At 37.6% G+C, this 27,837-nt stretch overlaps 1 protein-coding gene across 1 annotated transcript in view; it reads right to left on the bottom strand.

Moving 5' to 3' along the window:
- itga1 (integrin subunit alpha 1) overlaps positions 1 to 27,837 on the bottom strand; it is a 61,021-nt gene that overhangs the window by 27,293 nt on the left and 5,891 nt on the right. Inside the window, exons 2-3 of the mRNA XM_023960678.1 lie at positions 8,302 to 8,422; positions 3,647 to 3,756 (exon numbers count right to left, since the gene is read on the bottom strand). Of these exons, the coding sequence (XP_023816446.1) occupies positions 3,647 to 3,756; positions 8,302 to 8,422 (231 nt within the window). The remainder of the gene's footprint in view (positions 1 to 3,646; positions 3,757 to 8,301; positions 8,423 to 27,837) is intronic.

Below are 27,837 nucleotides of genomic sequence, written 5' to 3'. Positions count from 1 at the left end.
AAGTTTGTGTTCTTCTGTAGATAATAGTGAGCCATATAATCTTTCACAAAATGTGATAGTTGTTCTTGATTCAAAGATGATTTCATGCCCATTGTTTTGGCAAATGTTATTGTGCGCTCAGACCGGGCACATGATATAAAAGACTTGGTGTCATAAATACAGCCAGGCACAAAGCACAATAAATCATTTCTCCTCCATGAGCAACTTGCAAACGGTTGGGTCTTTTCTAAATGAAAACGGACGGCATGCTTACATCACTACCAAATCGGAGACCCTGATTGGTCAAAGTTCGACCTGGTTTAAATTTCAACGTGCGTTGATGGGCCACGCATTTGGTGCGTAGGGCCTGATAAAAACTTGCGTAGCTACATGTTAGTGTGAGAATTTTGACCCTAAAGTGCAAATCCCATCAACAAGTCACTCGATTCAAAACATCGCAAAGATTAAATTAAAAAGCAAAACTAGTATTAAAAAAAAAACAGCTTTACATTTTACAAAAAAAAGTCATTTGCAGAAATCAGAATGAAAAGTTAAAAAACGAAAAACAATAAGAAACCTGAAAAGGTAGGACCATGGGTGATCGCGGACTGGGTGATGGTATCCAGTATCGCTTCATACCAAATAACGATTGTTTAAAATGATGGACAAACTGCATCATCCAATTAGGGATGTCCCGTGTAGCTACCTTTTCTGGTTTCCATAAAAAAATTAAAAAATAACTAAAAAGCTAAAATAATTCACAGAAATGTTTAAAAACGAGACACAATAAATTTTCTTATATCGCAAACTTTTCAGCAAATGTGGGGTGGATTAAATGGTGCAATTTGAGAGATTTCCAGAGTTATGATTCCCTATTTTATAAGCCTGAAGCCTGAGAGTGCAGTGGTTCAGCCAACAAACTGCAGTTTTTGTAACATGGATTTTTATTTCTAAACAGAATGTAACCATGCTGTAGACATCCCCAAAAATCATGGGTGTTGGACTTTTCCCAGCGTTTCGTCACACGTAATGCTCATGGCATAACAACTCTTTACTTTATAGTTTGGAGGGGTTTCAGTATTTCAGGACCACAACCACACAATTAAGTGTTGCTTCTTATGGTTTTGCTTGTGCGTACTTGTGTGAAAGCTCTGCAAGGAGATGGTTGGTGCAATCCATGAGAGGGCTGTTGTGATTGGGTGTTGACGTTAAATAAATCAAAAATAACAGAAGATTGGCAAAAACCTTCCTTTAATTCAATACAGACATGAACACATCCTGATGAGCCAGTGTTCATAAACACTCATGGAATATTTACTGTATCTGGTCAAGCTTTTTTGCATCCTAAATTTAGGAAACATTCTCCGTTCCTGCTGTTTTAATAATGTAACCAACTTCCAGTCGTCTGGCTCCAAATGCGAAGCTGAGTCAACTCTCCGTGAATGTTTTCCAGGCTAAACTTGAGCTTCTAAAATCTTGCATTTGTTTAACTCATCTGAGATAAAAAACAAATCCTCTCCTATTTGATAATTCACCAACAGCAGGAAACTATGGCTTCCACTGTTTGATACATTTGAGGTGTGAACAGCTGGGATGTGGCATTTTAGCATCAATCTGAAGGGTCTGAGGTACACATTTGTTCCCACTTGCCCAGTGCAGAGACAAACAGAGTACTAATTGGGGCCTGGCAGGCTGCTGACTGGGAGCTAAGCTTTGTTTATCTTTTTAATTAAGATAAATTGGAAGGATGAAACACAAAAACATTGTTTATTTACTGTCTTCCTGCTCAGATGAACCAGACTTCCTCCCCAGGAGACTGGAGCAGAAGTTGCTGCTAGGCACGCATTTTGAAGTTTTGCTGAGCAAAACCAGTTAAAAGTGAAATTGGCTGATCTTTAACCATTTCAAAGTTGACTAAAATTAAATAAATTAAAAGACAAAAAAACGACTTTTAGTTTGTGTTCAGCTATCTGATAATATCCGAAAAGACAAAGAGTCTAAACAAGGTATGAATTTCCTGAGACGATTGTTTTTCCAACTACACAGTTATTATGATTACTTTTTTTTTTTTATTATAGAATGGAAAAAACAGGCCTGATTCAACATAATTCAGTTAAAACTTCCTTACTGCTAAACTAAAACATGTCCAATTCAAAGCGCACTCCGCTGTAATGACACAAAAAAGTTTATTGTCAAGAATTTGTCTCCAGCTTACTACAGCTATTGCTGTAAACCAATCTTGGAGTTTTATCACACTTTTTCATGTGTTTAATATTTTGATAATTTTCTGTAATTTTTTTCTGGGTCAAATTATCTGTTCAAAAATAATTTCTTAAAGATTGAGCTAGATTGAGATTCAATACTTTGGGTGTGCCACAAGCTCCTCTTGCACAGCTCTGTTCTGATGCATCCCATTGTAGTCGACTAGATTCAGGTACATTTTGTTTTGTCATCTAGCTCAAAACAGTACGGCTGGATAGGTCCAAAACTGCTCGCCATTTTTGTTGCACCAGTAATGTTGGGTTGGGGATGGGAGGAGCTGTAAGCTGGCGGGAGAATGCGTAAAACAAAGAGCTTAGTTATGGGTAACTGAGAAACAACAATATAACTTTTCTCTCTCTTTCTCTTTTTGTTGTACTTGTTCTGTCCAACAACTGAGCAAACATATGAGCACTGAAGGCCTTTTGTGTTGGACAGGTTTTACTGTTACAAAAAGGGGTTATGAATCTTCGGATAGCCAGGGTGTAAATTTGTATCAACCCCTTTCCGGTTTTTGTTGTTGTTGTTTTTTAAATTTTTTTTAAATTGTTTGTTACATTTTGTGTTTTAAGTATATATACAAATTATTTTTATTAAAGGGGAGGGAGAGGGGTATATATACAAGTGCTGAGTTGCTAATTTCAATAGGTTATTATTTTAAGCTGTGAAACATTTATGCTAGTTCTGCAAAAAGGCAAATATTACATCCAAACATGAAATTCTGACACTAAGATAAGCGGAAAGTATCTGTCCATAGATACACTGTGGGTTAGGAGGAGGGATAAAGCGGACATGGAGCAGTGTGCCAGTGTGCTCGTAAACGTGGGGGTGGAGCTACATGCACGCTGCCAAAGTGAACCATGTGATCGTTAGGGGAACCAGATCCTACCCAGCCTGACCAACCAGACCAGGAGTGAGGGGGAGACCCCCGGACCAGGAGCATCCCAGCGACGGGACCCACGCAGCCCGAGTGGGGAGGTGAATTTCTGATAAACTACTGCTGCTCTGCAGAAAGTATGTCCTTGAAAACAACACTTTAAAAATGGCAAAAGATCTGCATAATCATAATTAAAAGACCACTGGAATTGTTATTAAAATAGATCAAAATATTATTGAGTAGTGGGACCTTATGATTTAGCAACTTAGCTATGTTTTAATATCTAGCAAAATCTCCAGTACTGCTCAGTTTATTTGAAACAATATTTCTTTAGTAATTTTGATGGTTTGAACTCAAACTAAAGAGTAATTTATCACAAAGGGTTTAAAATCAATGCTTTTGTGAGAACCTAAAGAAGCTAACTCATTGTTTTTTGAAAAGTTTATCCAAAAATACAAATTTTCTAATGTAAAGGCATATTATATTGCACTTTTTAAATGTTACAACAACTATTATCTTGTTTATTCTTACTTGGCAGGTCCAGTTTTACACACTTGTTCCCTTCCCTGCCCACAGGACATTTGTATACATCCCCGGTTCGTGTTGCAGGTTGGCCTGACAGTGGCGATCCAATCAGAACCCTGCAGAAACAGAGAAAAGTTGGAACTAGCATTAGATTGGATATGTAGCCAAAACCCACAAAACAGCACGGTGGTTAGACAATTATGATAATAAGCACAAAATGTAGTTCTTCAATAAAAATTAAGCGTTGATAGGTTGATAGCAGGGACTGTGAGGCCCACCTCTGAGGTCCGAAGCAATTAAGATCTTAGCGTAATCGCAGTTACAAGGTTAAATGAAGCGTTAACCACTGGTTAAGATTGACTGAGAAAGCTGTTTTGGCTGCTTATGGTTGGCTCTTGTGGCTGCCCTTAGCAATGTCTTCCAGACACAATAAAGACTGTAAGAATTATCTTTTTATTCTGTACCGCACCAAGTTCTTCTGGGCAAACTACACCTGCTTTACAAAAATGTCTTTAATTTCAGTGGCCTTGTAGGGTCATGATGGTGTCACACATCCATGTGTGCCTTTGATAACACAGTGTCTATCCAGTGCTGAATGCAGGCGGTCATCTGCTTTCCTCTGAACACTCAGGCTTATTAACATTCTTCCAGCCTAATGAGGCCTGGCCATTTGAAAGCAGAGGCAGAGTGCAACAACAACAGACTTGGCTGGCTGTTCGCTGCCTGTAAGAAAACCAACATAATTTACCACACCAATTAGACATTCATGCTAACATATGATAAATAAGCAAATATTGCATCATAAAGGATATTTTCCAAACCATTTCTCAAATCAGAACATGTTTTGTTGTTATTATATCATTTATATTGACACTAACATGAATTCAGTGGTACCAAATTCCCTTAAGTCCTAACACAAATTAGATTTTTGGAAATTTTCGCAACTTAAGTGGTTGAATCAACAATTTTTAAATTTATGAGCAGTTTTGCAATATCATTAGAGAAAACAGAGAATGGAAGTGACAAGGAACCAAATCATGGAGTGTTTGCGCCACATTTTTTGTTGTGCTGCTGATTAACCTTTCAACACTGCTGAGGGTGGAGGCCTGGCGGGGACATCTGCAATTCATCAGTCACTTAAGTCAGTCACACATCAATGTCTGAAGGCTGTTTGTTCCGTTTTTTTTGCCTCACTTTTCTCTCAGAGATCCATCGGTCGAATCCATCAGTACCACTCGGGATCATGTCTCAAAACTCACTAAATTCCTCTGTTGATCCACTGAGCTTTAACTTTTTTACTGGCCAAAAGTCCCACTTTGATCATCTTTTGATCTATTGTAAAAGTGTTCCTAGTGTTCTTATAGTTATGTGTATGCCATCTTTTTCTAAAATAAAATAAAAACGTGTTGTTTTTAGGACATAGTTTCTGTGGAGCAGCAGTAGTTCTTTAGAAATTCACCTCTGAGTTGTGGGTGCTGAGAGTTCTCTGTTTACAATCTCTCCTGCTAGCTTACAGTTACTTACACCCCCAATCTAACATTACCTAACATAACAATATTTGAGCCATGAAGCTGTACAATTTTGAGCCAGATGCCTGCTTAGAGGAGGAAAACATAGACGTACACGGATCTAGTCATCTTCGAAGTGGAGGCATCAGAATGGAGCAGAGCAGGGAGCTCAGCATATTCTCTACATAACCTTTTTTAAAACTGTGTTTTCTGTCTGATTCACAACAATTTGAATAAAAAAATACTCAGAAATGCAATTTTAAGCTTAATTTTCTTAATGTATGTCCTCCATCATCAGAAAAATGCCACAAGGAACATATAAACATATATGTTCACCAAAAACATGATTTTCATTGGGGTAGATCTTTAACAATGATTCTTTTCTCTGACCTAGAGAAAGAACTGCAGAGGTGGAGTCACATATGTCTCCTGTTATCAGTGGGTAAATTACTGTAACTGATCTCACATGAGTGATTCCTACAGCAGAGCAGCTCCACTTAAGTACAGTCACCTCAAATGTCGAGCGGAACATGTTGCGTAAAAATAAACCCCAGAAAAACTGGAGTAACTGAAAGATAATTGTAGAAAAAATGAGGTCAATTTACAACGCCTAACCAGCATTTAACAAGGCTTTAAAATATGGTTTCCCAGACTGCTTTGGCAGTAAGTTACGGATGCTTGGTGTCGGTGTATTTACGGGCTGGGTTTGGGTACTTTGGGTGGGCAGTTTACAGTTAACTGCTAGTAGTAAAGACAGGTCCTTGTTACAGCCGCAACTGGTGTGTGCCCCTTTATTATTTTTTTTAAAGGTAAAGTAAGGCTTTTCAATTTAAACCCCAGCAAAAGTAATCTTAAATTAAAACACTTTTGCAAACAAAACAACAGTTTGGGATCATCGTCTGCTGAATACAGTTATTGTACAGTTATTTTCTGCCTTGTGTATGATGGTTATTTCTCAATTTTTCCTTGTGAAAATCTCTATTATTGACCTCATAATTCTGCTAGTGATGATTCCTCAAATAACCATCTACCACTTTAGCAAGTAATGTAATCTGTGTTTTTGTGTGACGTACATGCTATCAGAAACATACATCATTCAAATGAACAAACAGTTGTGAATGTTCTACAATAAGGATACCTAAATAATCTTTGCATTTACGATGCTGCAGTTTGGGTGAAATATGGACCTGAAACAAGACGATTGCTTTTTTTACGATTTGCCACTGGTAGTTAGTTAACAATGAACTGATTTTACAAAACCCAAAACTTTAAATCTTATTTTAGACACTTTTTCAGACAAATTGAACAGATCAAAACATTCAAATTGGATCCATCAAATGAAATATTTGAATATTTGTTGTTGTTTCTAAGCATCCAGAGGCTACAAATGGCACATTTGTTGGCAAGATTTTTGTTGTGGAGTCAGACTTCCACAGTGAAATGAGTTTGTTAAGCAATTAAGAGCTAAATTAACCAATCAAATGTTCATTTCTGCTGGGTGGGGCCATAAAGTGTAGAGATTTTACGGTGCTGACGCTTTGTGGTGTACGGTATAACGAAAGTCTATTAGCAAGCTTATTATCTGCATTGCAGTGTGTTTATATAGAGACTATCTTGTTTACATTAGATTTTTTAAGCACTGAAACCAGATGATATTAGAAAACAAAAAGTAAAATTTACCCCAAAGGAGCAGGAAAAGGGTCTACAGAGTTTTTAGGGCGGAAAGTTACCAACTCCATTTGTGTTTGTTTAAAAGAAACACAAGGACTATGTATGAGTGGATCTATGTGAAGCTCTTTCTAGAAAAAACAGATAGACTTTGTTTACAGGTATCGCATTTTGAGATATTTCAAGGTTTGCTTTGTTTGTTTGATTTTTCCTCAAAAAAAATCCTGTTTGTTGGAAAAAAAAATGTTGCGCTTGGAGGAGGTGGTTTCTGAGGCATATCGAAATGGCCATATTTCGCAAAACTGCAATGGAAGCACTTTATTTGAATTAAATGAATCATGTGACCAACAACCGGATACCACGCTTCTTTGACAGGAAGGCAGAAGAGCTGAGGCATGTTTGTTGAAAGTGTCGGATCCACAGCTCCTCTGTAAAATCACCAACCGCAATTTCCCAAAACTCCTTTATCCGTAGCCACTCCCAAGTGTAAGGAGCTCACCGCTCCATGACGGAATAAGACGCCGACGCCTCCATTGACAGATGATGAGTGCCAGAGCCACGGTAGAAATTTAAATGCATCAGCTGTAAATCAAAGTGTTGTTCACAACCGTCGCCATGTTTTTGAATGACTTATCATGTGAGTTGACTTTCGTTTCTTCGCATAATTACCGTATGTTTTATTGGAAATGGTGTAATTGTGAAATTGTGTCTTTATGACATTTCTAAAATTTCAATAAAGTTTTGTGCAATGCGTAATGAAAACACAGCTCATGTGGACTTTCTGTTTGTTCTTTTCTGTTTTTGGAGTTTTGTCTGAGTAGCCACTAAATTCATTGCACCAATGTTTTGGCCTTAGTTGTGTACCTCCCCGCTCCTGGGTTTCCTCCTGTTAGTCCAGCCATAACACAAATTTCTTTCTGTATTACTATTAAGCACATGAAAACTCCAAATGAACTTACTGCTACAAAAATAACTTGTCTTTCTACATTGTAAGGTCTAGAAATGAAACAGGCGTATCTAGAAATCAGTAATTATTTTCAACAGGTTATAGTTTGTTTCCTTTAAAATCAATGTTAACATTTTTTCTCACTTTGAATAAACTTTCCAAATGTTTCTTTACTGGGAAGATCCTTCTGAAGTAACCCAACAAATATTCTGTTTTCGACTGTGTTTATAGATAATTTTCATTTCGAAATACATACTTCAGTTTTACTTGAGAGATATTAAAGATTGAATTATTACAGGGTTCAATTTAGGATTTCAAATGTTATTGTTCTCTCAGACTTTTTTAGTACAGAAGTTTCTTTGTTATACGGTGCTCTTTTCTTGTTTCTTTTAGATCTTTTGGAACAATTGGACTACATCCTGTTTAGAGATGCACAATACCGGGCTTCATGAAAATGTTGAACTGCATCTGGAGCCTTTTTTGTTTGAAACTTTGCGACTTGAAATCGTTCGTATTATGTACTTTGAATTTTAACTCACCACTTTCCTTCGCTGTTCTCAAACTGCTGGACAGTGTAGCCAAACAAGTCTTCCAAAGGGCCGCTGAAGGACAAACCGTTCTTCTGGTCCACGTTGAAGGACGACACGCATGCCAGAAGCACTGCAAGGGCAAAGGAGGAGAAAAGGTCAATCATGATGGGCCTGTGAAGAGCTGAGCAGTTATTTTAGTTGAGTGTAATGTCCTCAAACAAAAGCAGCGTCTATCAATTTTCTCTATTTAAAAAGTCATAAACATTCTCAGGAAATATCTAAAAATTACTGGTGACTGAACACGGAAATTAAAAACAAACAAACAATATCTTAATGTAATAAATGAAGGGGTTTTTGGTTAACTTGGCCACTGAGTGTGTACAGTGACATCAGAGGAGTTTAACAAATGCCACACAAATAAAGCACACATAATACGTCACATTCTGGGGGATGCAGGAGGAATTTCGAATGTCAGTATGAAGCACATTGGTCAGAGTTCAGCCTGAGTGGCAGGACAATGCCTTCTTCTCTGCGCTCCTCACAGTCTGCCTCCGTCTGTCACTGAGCTGAATATATCACAGTGGCTCGACATAAATCCATCCGTGCCTCATTGTGGCCACTCTACAACGGCGCTCTTTATATCCACCGTGCCACCAAATTCCTCCAGCAGAATTGATTCAATTTCTGGACTTGTGAGGGAGCGGAGAAGCGCAGGAACAGTGGGACTTAAAACAGAACATTCAAAAACTGACCACATACATGGAGGCACACACAAGTTGTTCATTGTGGACTATGCTTTGCTGGTAATCCATTTGGCACTGTCACAATAAAGAACCATTATGAGAAGTCTAGACTGAAGTAAATACAGTCAACGCTGCACGAGCAGCTGGAGGAACATGTTTTTTAGCAGCACTGCCTGTTTAAGACACAAAACATGAAAATTATTAATGTATTATGTCAAATGCAATCAGGGCAATGCTGCTAAACTGGACATTTGAGGCTAAAACCTACAGACTTGATTTGAGAAAAAATGTCAGAAAGTAAACATTTGGGAATTAAACGTCCCAAATAGTAAAACGTTTTGTATTGCGAGGTCATATTTTAAATCATTCTTGGGAAATCTGTAGATCTTTAGATTAAAATGCATGATAAAATAAGGACATAGAGAGATGAGGGCTAAAAATAGATCTAAAAATTCTATTTAAATTTTTAATTTAAAAGTTACAACTCTTGCTGTTGTACACTGAAGATGCAAGAGTAATTACCTGTGACATCTATCTATCTATCTATCTATCTATCTATCTATCTATCTATCTATCTATCTATCTATCTATCTATCTATCTATCTATCTATCTATCTATCTATCTATCTATCTATCTATCTATCTATCTATCTATCTATCTATCTATCTATCTATCTATCTATCTATCTATCTATCTATCTATCTATCTATCTATCTATCTATCTATCTATCTATCTATCTATCCATCCATCCATCCATCCATCCATCCATCCATCCATCCATCCATCCATCCATCCATCAGGAAGTTGACAGTTGAGGTCAAGAGCAAATTAAAATTTCTGATTTTTGCTTTTCAACCGTATCTTGCGCTATTCATGTTGGGAAATACTTTTGTGGTTTATTTGTTTTTTGGAGCAATACAAATTTTTAGAGTGTAGTTGTTTCCTTTTAACCCAATATTTTTATTGGTATTTTTAATATAAAAATATATAAAATATAAAGAAGACTCCACCAAACGGCGTAATTCTGCTTTCCACCCTGTCTAAACACAGAATCTATAGTATTCCATCTTATATAGAAGTTTGTTAACTTCCTTACTAGCACCACTTGAAATCCACAGGTGTACGAACACACACCCACACCCACACATCTGTAGACCCAAAGTTAATTTAGTTAATTCAAGATGGCTTCAGGCCAGTCCAATCTTTCCATTTATAGCAGCCTGAGCTCAAGTACATTTCAGAGTCAGAGTGGCTCTAAATTATAGCAAAATGCCCTCTGACACAAACTACACACCACTCTCACAGTGCAGCCTTTGGGGTGTCCTGATTCTACTCAAATTGAAAATGCCAAAAAAGTTACAAAAATGTCATTCCCTCTGCTTAAGACTGGACTGCTGTCTTTGCTGAAAGGAAATGGCCAAACTCCCTGAGGGATTGGTGTATACCGGTATGTCATTCTTCACCGTGTGGATCTATCTGTTCTATGTGTGTTAAACAATGTTAAGCAGAGAAGAGTGGAAGGTTTATGCTATGCAGATGCTTTCTGTCCAGACTACTGGAGGTTTTTCCACAAGCAAATGTTTCTGTTTCGTCTCTCAACTCAGGGGTTTGCAGAAGTTTTCAAGAACACAAACCATTTTAAGAATGTAGGAGACATTCTTTATAAGGAAGTAAAATACAAATGAAAAACTGAACAGTCAAAAGTTTGGGAAAAGCATTGCTGGGTTAAAACAATTTTGATTACAAAATTATATATGATAAATATTACAGTTTTTCTCAGTCGCTTTAGTACAATTCTCAGATCAGAATGAAATTCCCAAAACTATTTGTTCAATCTTCACATCATGATGTCACTTGTGCACACCACATAAGCAGTTTCTCACTTCTTTGAACAAGTTGCAATTGCTTTGGTACATACATGCAAATGATTATGTACAATTCTCTGCTCTTTGCTACATTATCAATTGTTTATGTCATGTTGATCAAAATGTATTATATAGTTCACTGTGCAATAGTCTTAGTCCTCAAAACACCTAGTCATTAGTTCATCGTAAAATGGTTGACCAAGTTGTCATAATATGACAAACATATTTCGCTGCATTGCAAGAGAGGATATTCGCTGTGATGTGGATGAGAGTTTGTGGCCTAACATACAGGAACAACAAGAGGTGTAGGAAGACCACACCAATTCCTACTGCACTGCCTGTACTGTTGTGCAGAATATTGTCCTATCTTTTTTTCCCTTTGTGTTACTGTTTGCAGTGAGTTTTTTTCTCTGTTGGTATGACATGGTCTGTAAACAAATTACAATATGAACAATAAAAGTGTAAATGTGAATCTTGTCCAGTCTCTTGCAATCAAACAAAAAAGGTGTAACTTACATTTTACAATAATTGTCATCAAAACTTTAGCCATAGTTTACATCGGAACCTCCCTCTAAAGTACACAGTTATATTGACAACATGACTAAGTAATTTGACTGTCTTGTTCGTAGACAATGACACAAGGACTTGACATTCTGATGGCACTGACATGTTCAATGACATAAAGACTTAGTTTTGAGAGATGAACTAAAGATTTTGAGCAAGTTACAGGCTTTTGCAAGAAATCCATAGTGTTTTGCTGTTTGTACAAACTGTTTTGAGAAATGCACACACGAATTTGCAAACTTCAATTCTGATCTGAGAATTTTACTAAAGCAACTGAGAAAAACTGTATTTTACATAAATCACAATTTTTGACTATTTCAAAAAATTATAAAATTCCAGTTCAAAAGTTCTTAAAATTGCAATAAGAAAAGCAAATAAAATCCTGGCAGAGGTTTAATAATTTTGATCGCTGTGTTGCAGTTCACCATTCGTGGTATCACTGTTTAGTAGATTTTTTTAGGTACAGTTTTTCATGCTTTTTCTGTTTTTACGGCACTGTGTTCTGCGGCCTGATTGGCTGATGACGTTGACAATCAAGCTCTTCCGTGCGGCATCTCCTGGGCAGAATGCGATTGGCTCGCCACATTGACAAAGATATTAGATCGAGAACAGATCTTTGTTCTGATTCTATAATAACTAATTTTTTTATGAAGTTTTGAATTTTGAGAGTTTAAACAAGAGACAAAAGTGTGAAAAGGTTCATATTATCTGAGAAAAGTGTGTGCAGTGAGGAGTTTTACTGCCATAAAACATCTGTAATTCAATCCAGATGATTCTAACAAATCCAGATTATCTTGACTTGTTACGTAATAATGGTCTGAAGAAATAACTAGCAGATTACATTAAAGGGTTTTTAGCAAGCAAGAGGCACCAGCGGAGAGCAAAAATCATTCTAAAACAAAGTTTAAAAATAAAAATACAGGAACATCTTTGGTAAAAACAGCCAAATTTGTAAATTCAGGGAAGAGGAAGCAGATGAACAGACCCAATTATTGATGTTCTTGGGATTTTGTACTTGAATTTGTCATGTGCCAACTACAAATTGAATTCATGCTTGTGGGCAGATGTTAGCATTAATCTAAAAGCTATTGAGATGTCAAATGTTTCAAAACCAAACATGTTAATCAATCCAGCAACACAGTTTAATTGATTTCATCTTTGCTTTAAAAATAACAAAATGGACATTGCCAAACATTTTTATCCACAAATCTGTTTTTTCCTTTGTGCTCATAATGATTTATATCATTGAGCTTTTAGTGCTGTCGAAACTTCAGAAACCCACAGTTGTGCCTAAGAGCATCCTGCTGATAATGTGCAATACTAAATAAATGTGTATCCTTTTGTTTATTGCAAGAAAAATATCCATTTGGATCAGTCCAATTTTCTGATCTAAATGAATTCAAATAAAATCTCCTGAGGGCTGCTAGGTTTCTGTTATCGTTTAAACCCCATGCAGTCCTGATTGAAGTTGGCAGTCTGTCAACCACACCAACCTACATTAAAACTCTGGCCTGACTCTGGGATGCAGTAATCACAAGACGTAACCATTTCCATTTACGAGACATCAAGACATAAGTTTGAGGATAAACCAGCTAAAAAAAGCAAGCCTTTTAATTCCTACTCCAATCATCTTCTGAGCTGTTTTAAAAGCATTCCCAGTGGTCTTTTAATTATTATCGAGTAACATAAAATGGCAAGCAATTTTGGAGATTTCCAGCGGTAAAGTTTTGAGCCATCAAAAACTGAGGAAAACAAAGATGTACATGGATCTATTTGCAAGTGGATGCATCATAATGGAGCAAAGTAGGGAGGTTGTGACCTGTCGATTGTAGCTTATACATCAGCCACAGTCTTTTTCAAGCAACATTTTTAATCTGCTACTCATTTACAACAATTTAGGTAAAATAATACTCAGAAATGCAATTTTAAGCTTAGTTTTCTTTATAAATGTGCCCCATCATCAGAAAAATTTCACAGGAACACCAAAAATTGTCATTGGAGTGGCTCAAATTCAAACCTAAGGACATCTTTTAAGACAACACTTACTGAAAATTGATTTGCTTTTGTTGATTCTAAAGCAGGCTGCAAGGGGGGTGTAGTGGTTAACCCTCTCTTGCGTCACAGCAAGAAGGCCCTGGTTCAAATCCCAGCTGGGATCCTTTCCATGCTGCATCTGCATGTTCTCCCTGTGCATGCAGGGACTCCAGGTTCCTCCTACAGTGCAAAATGATGCATTGTAGGCCAGATTGGCACTCTAACTTGTTCCTAGGTGTGAATATGAGTGTTCAAAGGGAGTTTCCCAACTTTTCCCCAACAGTAGCAGAGATTGACTCCAGTGACTGCAACATGGATTAAGCAGGTCTGAAGAATGGATAGAACTACTATAGTTTCACCAGCAGTTCTGTTGTGATGTGAATCTTTTCTGAAACACATGCAGTTGTCACCCTGGCAGGTGAAAGGCTTCAGATCTGGCATTGGTCCTGGAGTTCTGACTCTTACATTTTTGCACATTTTCTCATTAATCTTGTGTCTTAATCGCTTTGTTATCTTTTCACTCTCACTTCTTCACATTTTTCTCGCCCCTACAGCCTGTCGTGCCATTGTTTTGCCCTTCAACACTGTTTCCTCCCCAATCACGCCGGGAATTTGGACGTCTGAAAGATTTCAGCTTCTCTTACTTTGACTTCCTTCTCTCATCGGACTCGTGCTCGGCCTCAACCTCATTCTTGGCAGATGCATGTTCGTGGGTGTGTAGGAGGTCACAGAGGAGGGTGCGTTTGGGTCCGAGTGTGCTTTTTAGAGCAAGGGGCTCTGTTCCTTTGAGTCTCTGAGACTATGTCTTTACAGAGAAGAGTTGAATCTATAACCCAACCCATGGCTGAAAACAACAGGAGTTCAAAGAGCCCCATGTTTTATAAAGAAAACCTTCCATACCAGGAAACACCATTGAGCTACTTGTATATTTGCTCTGTAGACACTGAGGAGCTGAGCTGATTCCACCTTTTTATCTACTGGAACTGTCTTTTTCACAAAACCTGATCAAGTGAAGCATTTTGGCACAGCTCTACAACAATTGGAGGTTTGGAAGTTTATTAGAACGTCTATTAGATGTAATCTAGAGATCTGACAGGGAACGTGTCACCGTTCTCAGAAGCAGAGTCAAGTCTCAGGCCATCATAAATGGTTACTTTGATATATTTCATCGGTGCATGTTAATATTGTAGCGTTCCTTTCTCACACTGAGACAACGAGATGTAATAATTTTTACGTCTCATTAGTTTGTGGTCGTAACCAATAGCGTGTACAGCTTGCATCAACAATTCTCAGAAAGACAGAATGCTTCCCAAAAGTCTTAGTTCCCCAAAACAACCCCCCAAAACAATTTTTTTCTGTGCCCAGATAAGTTTATCTTACTCTGACATCCTCACATCATCCTCTTTCTATCATTAAAAAAATTATTCTAAATTCATTCGTTTCATGTTTTTTAATGCCCATTTAGGTTACCCATTTGATAAGGTATTTTACTCTTTTCACAAATACCTGGCAACCCATTTTTTAATTGCTAATACATAAGCAAAACCCACCGCTATCCCAGCATGCACCTTGCTAGTTTGGCTAAAATATTTTACTCATAATGACCATTTTACGTAACCTTTTACAGTTTTTCTCAGTCGCTTTAATACAATTCTCAGATCAGAATTGAAGTTTGCAAATTCGTGTGTGCATTTCTCAAAACAGTTTGTACAAACAGCAAAACACTATGGATTTCTTGCAAAAGCCTGTAACTTGCTCAAAATCTTTAGTTCATCTCTCAAAACTAAGTCTTTATGTCATTGAACATGTCAGTGCCATCAGAATGTCAAGTCCTTGTGTCATTGTCTACGAACAAGACGGTCAAATTACTTAGTCATGTTGTCAATATAACTGTGTACTTTAGAGGGAGGTTCCGATGTAAACTATGGCTAAAGTTTTGATGAAAATTATTGTAAAATGTAAGTTACACCTTTTTTGTTTGATTGCAAGAGACTGGACAAGATTCACATTTACACTTTTATTGTTCATATTGTAATTTGTTTACAGACCATGTCATACCAACAGAGAAAAAAACTCACTGCAAACAGTAACACAAAGGGAAAAAAAAGATAGGACAATATTCTGCACAACAGTACAGGCAGTGCAGTAGGAATTGGTGTGGTCTTCCTACACCTCTTGTTGTTCCTATATGTTAGGCCACAAACTATCATCCACATCACAGCGAATATCCTCTCTTGCAATGCAGCGAAATATGTTTGTCATATTATGACAACTTGGTCAACCATTTTACGATGAACTAATGACTAGGTGTTTTGAGGACTAAGACTATTGCACAGTGAACTATATAATACATTTTGATCAACATGACATAAACAATTGATAATGTAGCAAAGAGCAGAGAATTGTACATAATCATTTGCATGGATGTACCAAAGCAATTGCAACTTGTTCAAAGAAGTGAGAAACTGCTTATGTGATGTGCACAAGTGACATCATGATGTGAAGATTGAACAAATAGTTTTGGGAATTTCATTCTGATCTGATAATTGTACTAAAGCGACTGAGAAAAACTGTGTTCATTCACTGTATCATTTTTTTTTTTGCCAGGTCTTCCTACTTTGTCCATTTATTCTTCCAGCCTGCCGAGCATTTATCAGCATGAGTCCCTTCCTCATCATTGGTCTGGTGGTGTCAAATTACAGCCTTGGTAACTTCCACATGTATTCTCCAGAGCTCTGTTTCCTTCTCACTGGTGCAGAAAACACCCAGGCTGAGAACCACACATGATATCATCCCCCCAAACTGCTATCACAGCTTTCATCCTCCCAAATTCCCTTTTTTTCTGAGAGTCTGACAGCTTCCCAGTCCGATCCTAACAGCAAACATGACTATGCTGTCTGCTAAATCTGCAGTTTTAACCATTTTATTGTAAAGGAAGCAGCAGGAAGGAGGGGCGCTTCTGGATTTTATCAAGCTAAAAATACACATGGCCAGAGGCCAAAGAATGACCTTCTTCCAGAAGCAATAAACACCATGAAAAAAATAATCAGAGGGAAGGATCAGAGAGGGGGAATTATATCAACCTCAAGCTTTCGAGTGAACTGTAAACTTACAGTCAATCAAAGTAAATAGAAACTTGGTAGGAAATCAGAGATGAGATAGAAGCAACAACTACAGAGAAGCTGAGCTCTCCTTCATGCTTAATTCTAAAAAGGAAGTGACTTCAAACTTGTACCCAGCCACCAACACGCTGATCTGCATTTTGCTGTTTGAATTTTGGAGGAGTGTCTTCCTGTCTGCTAGTGTCGTCGCTTTAGAGCACCATCCATGCTGTGCAGATGCAAGCATTAGTAAGCAATGACTCTTTATGGAAAAATTATTGGTATTGTGTAGGGCTGCCCGATATGAGGAAAACACCATATGTGATATTAAAGATTAATATTAGGATAACGATATAATTTGCGGCATATAAACAAATAGCAAAATAATCAAAAAGATCATTCCCATTCCATTACAACAATTTAAAAATTATACTCCAAATGACCATCCTCAACATAGGTGACAAACATCTAACATAATAGGCCATCTGATTGGTCAACAACTTGAAGGCGTCCATCCGATTGGTCAAATGCACAAAGGGATTTAATTGATGCGTTAAATGATTCAAGCTGCCATAAGATTGTTTTAACACATTTAAGGTTTACGATTTATTGTGATTTTTGCTGTTTTTTGTGATATGCATATTGCAGAGCTGGATATTGCGACAAGGATACATTTGCGGTATATTGTGTTTACTCAGTCATGAGAATAGAGCCAGGAGTTGATTGTCTTACAGACTACAAAAACTAAAAACAACCAAAGTACAGCTGGATAAAAACAAGATACAGCCAAAGGATTTGAGCTGGGTGCAATAGTTTAGAATACATTTGTAACAATAAAATAAATTCTGCAATTTATAAACAGTTTGGATTGCCTTAATTTTCATCATTATTAGCACCTAAGGAAAGGTTTAATGTAATTCAGAGTGTAAGTGCCCAAGACAGAAGTACCTCAAATAAGGGCAGAAACCATGTCGCGTTGAGTGAGTTTGATACCTACTTTAAAGACCCACTCAGATCTCAGTGGTGTTTTCATCAGAATGATGCTGTTTTTAGCCAAACTGGGAGCCCTATTTGAACTACCCAGTCGTACAGTTTTGAGCCATAGGTCAGCTTAGATGAAAAAAACAAAGATGCACATGGATCTATTTGTCTACAAGAGGATGCATGAAAATGGGGAAAAAAAATCCAAAGCCACTAATTTCAAGCCTTAGTAAAAGATGAAAGAAAAAGGTTCTTTGCAAGTATCTATGTAAAGATGTTATCCCTTCAGTTCTTGGTGCTCCAATACTATTGTCGTCTCATTGTCCTGCATTTGATCTATTATTAAAATATGTCATTTGGTAAAGTATTCTTTGTGTTTGACTCTTGAGCAGTTTGATACAACCGTTCTGCAGCATTGGGATAAGGAAAAAAAACACCCATCCTCATTTAATCCCATGCTTGTTTGCCGTGAAAGACAACAGTAGCTAAACGTAAGTGGTGGGTGGGGTGCGTTTTGAAAAGCCCATCATTTACTAAACAGTCTGAAAGGAAAAGCATACACAGCAGGAATAATGATATGCTGGAGTCAAAGCGCAGGCTGTTGTTAACAATGTCTGCTTACTCCATCAGGTACAGCACACCTACAATCAGCAAATCGTATGATAAAATGATCTTACTAAGAGATAACCAAGAAATCAAACACCATCCAACACAAGGTTAGGAAAAACACATGCATCAATGTTGACAATTTTTCTGTAAGGTATCAATTCTTGCAGAATTAAAAAACTTGCATTCAATTTGCACCCAAAATGAATTATATTACTATCACAGTAAAAGTGACTTTGTAGAAATTCCTTTCTATTTATAAATAGCTTTAAATTAATCCTTAATACACAAAAATCTTAGTTCTAGTGCTGTTAGGGTGTTTCCAATTCAACTTAACCAGTTAAGGTGTTTTGCTTACATGTTTGGTATAAATGATGGTGTTTCATGTCTGACACGAGGACACCGGGATGCTACGTGGACTTAAAGAACTATGACCTTAATTGAGAGTTAATGAAGCTGTTGTTGACTGATGGATTAGCATGTCTGTGTTGCCCTTTGATGCTGATAACCCGGCTGGACTTTGAGTACAGACAGGAGGAGGGAATCCTGCATAAGTTGATTCTCCTTATCTTCATGATGCCAAAGCTCTCCAGCAAAGTCACAACGGGTTGTCTGTGGGTGATAAACCTGTACAGGGTACACAGGTGGCCAGCACAAAATATAAAGGCCGTTGACCGCTCGATGACCCCGTACAGTGTAAATGTTAATGCACATTTTTTCTACTGGCATACTGCAGTCGACATGCAATATGCAAGGACAAGTAAGGCTGAAGTAGGTGAGACACAGACATGTAGTACGGATTTTTCTTTTTTAATTCCCCACAAACCTCATCAGTGTTGTTCATGTGATAGGTGTGCCCTCCTTGTGAGCAACTGACAATTAGAGTTTAGGAAATTAAGGAATCAGGGTGTAGTTTGTGAGGGCATCCTATGGGGACTTACTTATCACACACGACGTGCGTGCAACATTTGCATGTGGTCAGTAAAGGGCCGGTATGCGCTCCATGCTAAAGTTTGGTGTAAGAGTACCATATGATAGCATCACCCATGTGTAATAAATACTTTACAAATACTTTACGACAAACTTGAAGTGGCTCCACAAGCATCAAGGAACCACATGACATACCTGCACTGCCCTCCAGGGACCCGAACAACCTAGAAACCCTCAGCATCTGTACAAGTCAAGTACAGAATCATTGAATCATGTTTGAATGTTGGCTAAAAATGTCAATTTTATGATTCTGTTCAACAGTATACTTTATTATTTGCTTACTAACAATTTCCTACTACAGCAGTTAGCAAAATTTACAGAGTAAATGAGAGATTTGGGGGAAAATTTGCTTACATTTTAACTACTGCACACCTCTCTTTCATGGTTTGAATTTTTTTTTCATCCATTGAAACCATAAAAGCTTCCATGAATACCGGCTGCCCTTCCCCACTTCTTTAAACTTTTGTCTGGTTGAACACCACCATGACCAGGAAGACCATCCGTGTTGGCCTCTCTTAACGTGAACACACCGTTCCTGGCAGACGCTGCAGATTCTCCAATGTCTGCCAATGGGACAGGGTTCTGGTCCACATCTGGCTTAAGAAAGATATATGAAAGGCGGCAGACAAGCCTGGTGAGCAGATGCTTTGTCTATAGGGGGGTATGAATTCTTGTGGCTCAAAAAGATTTTCAGGAACTTTTTTAAGTGGCATAAAAAAGTGTGTTACCCTGGATTGACCTCAGACTTGTACTGATAAAAATCACTCACACCCAAAACAAAATATCCCTTTAAATCAATTTCAATTGTAGGAAACAAGAGAGTTTATGACAAAGGTCTTAACAATTCATATGTTAACAAGTCTTATCTGCCCTCAAAAATCATCATGTAACTCCTAATGTCTATATATTTAGGAAGGAACTCACAAAAGGAGTGTTTTCTAGATGGAGATTTCATAAATGGCCAAGCCAAAGAATTTTCTGTGCCTGGCTTTTTCAGATCCTTGTTTTTGTTCAAACTGAAGATAATGCACTCTCCTCCCACCACTAATTCTCCCTAATGGACTGCCCTGTCATTTCTGTTGCCGTTTTTTCCCCTCCTCTGTTACCCTTTGCGCCTCCTCACCTGCCCTACTGCTTCCACACACGATTTCAAAATGCCTCAGCATGCTTTGGCGCAGTAGGAGAAAAAAAGAAAATTCTGAGAAGTTTATAGATAAAACCTGTTCCTTTTTCTATATAAAAAAAAGCTGTGCACTTGTTCAGTGGAGAAACAAATCTACCGCTTCTTATGATGGGGGAAAAGGAAGCTCTGAATTTGTTGAACTGGTGACATCCGGAGCAGAAGAGCTGACGAGGTGTAAAAACAAGCCACATGTTTTTACACCATGTCTTTATTCTGGTGTTCCTGGTAACCTTGGTTTCACACCTTCAAACATATTTAGCTGATTGTTCACAAAAGCGTGCGTTTTTCTAAAACCTGTGTATTTTTATCGTCAAACAATCTGTTTATATTTTGCTTCCTAAAAAAGATAATTATTTTTCAACTATTTAGGAGAGATCTTGTGTGACACAACCGCTGTAAAACTGATATTTCTATTATATAATAATAAACATGAATTCACGGTGTCTGCAATTATCTGTGTGTGTGTAACATTCAAGAGTCAGTTGCCGCATTTTAGGCAGACTGGTTTCTGGTACTCAATAAATGCCCCATACAAATCATAAATCCGTATTTGGAGGAAGACTCCTGGTTTTGTCGGTAAATAGCAGCTTTTTCTTTGAAGTTGGAGACTCTTCTTCGGTTACTTTATTGACACTTTTCTCCCCAAAGAAACTTTTCAAATACGTTATTGTTTGGTTTTTGTTAGCTTTGACGGTTGAGTTACCAACTTTGCGATCATAGCAGCTGCTTAAAGTCACGTCAAGACAGATGGATGTAGGAAACTGATTCCCGTAGTCTTCCAAAACAAAACTTCCTTTAGTATCAGCAAATAAACAAAACAGAAATAATTGAAGTTAGTGTATGCATTTTTTTTTGTGTCTGTGGCCTGGTGCCAGTCCGCGGCCCGGGGATTGGGAACCACTGCCACGTCTGGGACCAGCTGGAGCAGAGACTAGATGATTGTACCCTACCCCAAGGTGGCCTGGCAGAACTGCATTTGAAGAAGAGTGGAACACATTGCCTCAGAACACGTGTGTCAAACTCTGGCCCACATTGTAATTATAATTGGCCCGCGATATCATATCATATGTGCATTAGAGTTGGCCCGCGGTATGTTCTGGACCGCAAATACTACAAATCCCACAATGCTTTACTAGTATGCTGGCTCGCCGTCGAAACCGGCAAGCGCTCCCTTTTTCTGTTGACAGTCATTGACAACCATGCTCCAGTCACATCGTACAAATCAATTTCAGCCTCCAAACAAAAGGTGGACAACAGGAGCTTTCAGGTGGGAGGCAGATTATCTGTTCACGAATATAAAGGACAGAAGTGTTTGTCTTGTGTGCGGAGCTACTTTGGCTGTAATGAAAGAATATAACATAAGAAGGCACTATATGAAAAGGTTAAACATGACATATCAGTTGCAGTTCATTTTTCAGTGAAGATTGACTTTGGCCCGTGACTTTACTTCACTGCTTAACTTTGGCCCCACTGTGAATTTGAGTTTGACACCCCTGCCTCAGAACAACATCATGAGTCTAGTGAGGAGCAAAGATGTCACTGTAAAGCTGTCATTGCAGCAAATGGTGGACATAACCGCTACTGACATGGTCAACTTGTGTTATTTGGAGCTATAGTTATTGTCGTCTAAATTTGGGGGGTAATAAATATCAAACTAATAAAAATTGTGTTTTGTCTTATTTATAATTTGTAATATCAAAGAGAATGTGTATGTATTCATTAAAGTTCAGAGTAAATGGGGAAAAAAATAATATAAGTATCAATTTCCCTAACTTATTGTGAATAGTGTACTAGCTGTTTGCTGGAAACTTTGGCACACAAGCCCTTTAATATTTTGTCTAACCTCCTCTCAGAATTATCAGAGAAAAGTTGAACATGTCAATGTGTGACCTCTGCTGATAACTTCCCGTCTGAAATCATATTTGCTTTGGCAATAGTCAATTTGCTTTTTATCAGTCTACGTCTTCTTGTTCTACAGCTATAGTGCAGACACTTCTGTGACTCACTTCTGCAGTAGCAAAAGGACGTGGTAGTCAGATTTGCTGCACACACTGGGCTTCTATTAGGGACCTAAACACTGAAAACTTCACATTTTACTTAATAATTTACTAATATTGTTGTCCATAAAACTGCAAACCACTCTGCTGGGATCCAACAATGATACATGTGGCTGTGATTGTGATTTTTAGTCAGATAAATCTGCTTAGAAAACAACAAAGCACTGTTGTGTGTTGTTGGTTTTTAATGCATCTAGACCCTTTTGAGGCCTCAGATCACAGAGTTTTTGTCCTTAACTGCAGCAAACACACTATCAACACACAATTTTGTTCAATCTCTGTTCTTTATTTCAATTTCAGTTTTATTTATATAGCCGAATATTAAAACACACTTGTCTCAGGGGGCTTCACTAATTCTATAAAACATAAAATAAGTTATAAAATACAACAACTTAACAGACTAAACTAAACTGGGCGTCACTGCCCTTAGATGCTCCTTCTTGTTTCTTAGCTGTGATTCTCTCTGTCATTCCCATCAGTGAAATATTAATGATAAATCCTTGAAAACCTTCAAGAAACTGGTTTGTTTATGATAACTGAAGACCTCCTTTGGTGACTCAAGTACGTCCCCTTAGAATTTACCAGTCAGCACAGCACAGGAATAGACGACCACCAATGACACTCCTCTTCCTCAGTCTCCATGGTTTTTAAAGATTCTATTTAACGCAGATGTTATGGCTGTCACTTTCCTAATGCTCTAAACCAGACATTTTGCCCGTGACAATAGTGGGAAATGACCCTGGCAAGAAAACTCCGAACTTGTAAATAAATCCCCTTGGTGTTTCTTTTTTGCGATTTGAATTACTACCTTCATACCTTCATACCTAAAGAATTAGGTACGGGTGTCACTGCCAAACAACTAATTCAATTCAATTCAAGTTCACAAATCGATTTGATTTTTAATTCAATTTGATTCAATTATTTATCCTTTTATTAAGTAAATTGCAGATAGACAATCCAGAAGAACAACAAACTCAGGAAGTAAGTTAATATTTTATGTGCAGTTCACGTTACTTCTAGAAGTCAAGGTCAAAAATAACAGAAAACAGATTCCCTACTTAAGGCAAACAAGCCCAGAGAGGAGATCGCCACCCTAAGCAGACTGCAACCTGAGGATCCGGAACCACATGTGGCTCTTTTACCCTTCCATGGTAGCTTTTTGGCTGAAGTAAAATAAAACAGTTACACTTTTTAAAAAAAAAAAGAGTTACAAAGTTAAATTTAATTTCATTTAGATAAGCTAAGTTTATGAATTCATAGCTAAGGTCCACCTATTTTGATTAGTGGAAATGTTTTTACACCCCAGCTCTCATGAAAATAGGTCGTGTCCGCTCAACCATTCCTCCAGAATTCACATATTTCATACACTAAGCAAAACTTTGGCAAGAAGTCTGACCCTTTCTGATCACTGTTTATTTTTTAAATTCAAAGCATCTTATCTCATGCTGCCCACATCAGTTAGCATACAGGATTATAGGTTCAGGTTAACAGCAGTCAACCTTTACTTTTATGTATAAAACTTTTCATGGGCGTACATAAGCTGCACTGGGATGATCCTAAATTGTATTCTAAAAAGAAGCTTCTGTCAAAAGTAAAAAAACTATTTCACATTATGAGAACATGGGATTTTCTCTTTATATTTTTGTTTTCATTCCTGCCAAACAAAGAAATATAATTTATATTCATTTTAAAAAAGAGATGTTATGAATGCAAAGAAGTATTATATTTATCCAAAAAGGCTATTTTATTGTTATAGGTTGCAGACCTCTGAATTATTCAGTTCAGGTCCAATGATGGATGTTTGCAGAACAGAAAGGCCTGAAGGTTTGACTGTGGTTAGAGACAGGAAACTGGAGTCCTCGTTCTTTGCTGTTAGAACATTACAGTTGCAACACCTCTCTGCAGCTATGGGAAATTAAAGTGGTAACACAAATGGTTTTTGGCCAAGCTGATGGCAAAAGTCACTTTTACATCCCCTCATCAACTCTATTAAGGAGCCAATTTATCTTCCGCAGAGGTTTTCTGTGTCTAACATCTCCTCAGTCAGCAAAGCATTTTCTGCATTCAAAGCAGATGATTGTCTCCAATTTTCTGTGGTTCAACAAGAAGTGTTTGTCCATTGTGTTTCTGGGATATATTTCCAAAGTTCATCAGGATTCTCAGGAAAAAGATGATGGGATTGGCTCCAGAACTTATCTGTTCCTTTCTATTATGCTGTAACATAACAGCTGTATGGTCTTTTTCTTGGCACACTTGCAAATTAAACAAAGCAGTTGTATCTTGGAATTTACAATATAAAATGTATCTACAGTTAAATGAGATGTACTTGCCTTGACAGAATCAATGAGCCATGGAAAGAGCCAAACTGTTAAAAAAGATGTGCTTGTGGCCATGAAAAACCAAAATATAAGCAAAATATGTTCCTTAGATTATATTTCGGTAAAAACACATATGTTTGTGTGTAAGCAGTCCCTATAACATAATTTCTGGCAGAGGTAAAAACTTCAGTTTACCTGCAACTGGTGCATTTTTCTCTTCCAGATTTCATGGCTACCATGTGCTGCACAGGCAAGTGAAGTTCATCAGAAAGCAATTCAAGTAGCTTGAAACAAAGTCATGTGGGTGGCCTTTGTGGCTTCATTCTTGAGGCTACATCTTTTTGAACTTCTCTGTTAACATCACAGTTCATTGAGGACAGATATGCTGCCTTGTTTACCCACAGAGGGCAAGTTCATGCCACATTAGCCACTTTCTGGTACCAGTCAAGTGTGCGAGCACAAGATGCTCAAATGTGAAATCGGAAAAACCGTCACATGACAGCATGATGAAAACACAGAAAAATGTGTTTAAATTTCAATTTCGTTTGAAATTTTGAACATAATGTTTTTAATGTCAATAATTTAATCGACAATAGGAGACTCTACTGTAGCATTAAGAAGTTGTGTACACTAAAGATTTAAAGCACCTGCAAAAGTCGAATCAATTTTTCTCCATCACCTTAAGCACTAGTCAGATGGACTCGTACAAGGCTGTAGGTTTTTGGGTAGTCTGGACCCGTGGAGGGTTGTTGACAGGAGAAGACGCATTAAGGGGAGCGCAGGTGTGTTTTGCGTCACCTCCACGGCTGTCAGGAAAATGGAAAGTACAATTGTTGTGTGCGTTGTAACTGTATTGTGAAATATTTGTAGGGCTAATGTAAGTAGCTCCCATTTATGAAGTGTGAGTGATGGTGATGTACTCAGCCCTTACACCACTGCAGTCAATTCTAAGATGTGAGCACTGGCCCCCTATTGACCGCACATGAATGCTGCATGGATTGTTTAATTTCCTCATTTCTAACAGACAAGCTCCATGCAAGGAGCCTGGAAGGAGCACGCACTTATCACGTGAACAGCAATGTGCCATCCGTAGGATTTTGAAAAAACAGAAAAATATGGACCAACATTTCGCCTACTACACCCTTACATAGCCTTGCATGTTATATAAGCGTTCACTACAACCTGGCGCTCGCAGCAAGTCTGTAGAAAAAACATTTTCACTCTATGGGTTCACCGAGTGACCTTTGACCTTTATATTTTTTCCGGGCCATTTGCATGCCCCATACAGGTTTGCCAATTTTTCACCCGCAGACAACCCATATCTAGCCCTAATGGCAGTTGTGACTGTTCAAAATGCACTATACTTAAGTCATTCAATCTTGTTGACTTACTTACACAGAAAAGTTGTTCTGTGTTTACACTGTAGTAAACCATGTCAGGATTCACTTGCAACAAAACAGAGATCCCTGGTTTCTTTAGCACTTACAAAGCGGAATATCTCAAAAGTGAACTTTGGTGCAGAACTGGACTGAGGCACTACCTTGAATCTTTTGTTTTACAGACATACCATTAGAGATTTGTTGATGTGCCTAAAGACCCACTTCGGTGAAAATTTTGTTTTTTGTGTTTTTAACATGTTTTTTGTGGCATTTTTCTGATGACAGAGAACATATATTGACCTAAAAATAGCATTTCCGTTTATCTTATTTTTGTTAGCCAACAGAAACTTCTTTGATACCATCAACATTTTCAGTCTTTAACTGTTTAATTTTTCCCCAAATACCTAAATTTAGAACTGCTGCAGCACATAATTCATCACAAACAGCAGTATTTTCCACAAACAGATGTGAGCTGTTCATGCTGGCATTGAACCGTTTCTGCTGCTTCGTCGCGATCATCAGTCCACCTCAAGACTTTTACACTTATCTGCTGTTGGCAAACCGCACTTTCAGTTCCTGTGTGATCACTGTTGTGTTAAGATGAACACATATTTCACAAGTTATTACACAAATGGTATCTAAAATCTGATGAATTTCTTTTAAAAAACTGGACTTCTTCAAAAACTGACAGAAGATGCAAAGTTTCTCTGACTGTTCTGATGCATGGTTTGTGAGAACGTCTGTGGGAATGTTTGCTCTGATTCCTCTAGAAATCCACTAATCTTTCTGCTTTTACTTCAAGAAAAACAAGGTTGAATTTTTTGAAGTTTGCAAGTGTTATCAAGCCATTTAGACATAACAGACAACGCGCTACAGGAATCTCCATGTAAGCAGTTCTGAGGATAACCATCTCCCACTGAAAGTACACAAAAATGAAGATTCCATAACAACACAACCAAAAATACTAAATACAAATACTTTCATATAAAATATATGATCCTTTTAAAATAAACAGGTGGCATAGTAGTTACAGAGAAAACTGCAGGGCGGTAAAATGATGCAGACATGTGTTGCTAGCGGGAAATGCAAATAATGAGGTTTTAGTTTGCATTCATGTTCATTGGAAACTCATATATAAACACTGTACGACGGATGCCACAATTCTTGGTTTAAAACCAAACCAAATTTTACACCAGTTAACCGAATTGTGGGTAAAGTGAATCCCCACTGCATCCGTTTGAAACACATGTGGCGTGCTAAACTTAACATTATTTTTCTGGCCTCAGTAAAAGCCAACTGAAAGGGTTTTCTTCATTAATAAAACTTTTCAGAATTTTTTTGTTTTTTTTGTAGTACACAGAATATATATCAAAACCAAACAAAACATGACCCCAAAATCAAGGTTTGAACCAAATCGTGGGGAAAGGGAATCATTGCATCCATAATAACTACCAAATAATATTACTACTACTAATAATAAAAAGATCAAATTTTGTTTTACATAATTCTTATGTGTTTAATAAAGCTAATGAAATGAGAAAATAGATAAAAAGGAAGAGCTAATCCTAATATATTTACAATATATATTTACATTTACACATGAAGCTTGAGGAGTTAAAACATCGTCTTCTGACAAAATTTGACTAAGTTTCGTAAAATATCTATTATGTGCTTTTAATCGCAATAGTAAGTGAGACCCTCCACTTCTTTCTTGCAGGGCTC

Source organism: Oryzias latipes, chromosome 12 (assembly GCF_002234675.1).
Source record: "Oryzias latipes chromosome 12, ASM223467v1".
Lineage (NCBI taxonomy): Eukaryota > Metazoa > Chordata > Actinopteri > Beloniformes > Adrianichthyidae > Oryzias > Oryzias latipes.
This window is presented reverse-complemented; position numbering and strand designations above follow the sequence as displayed.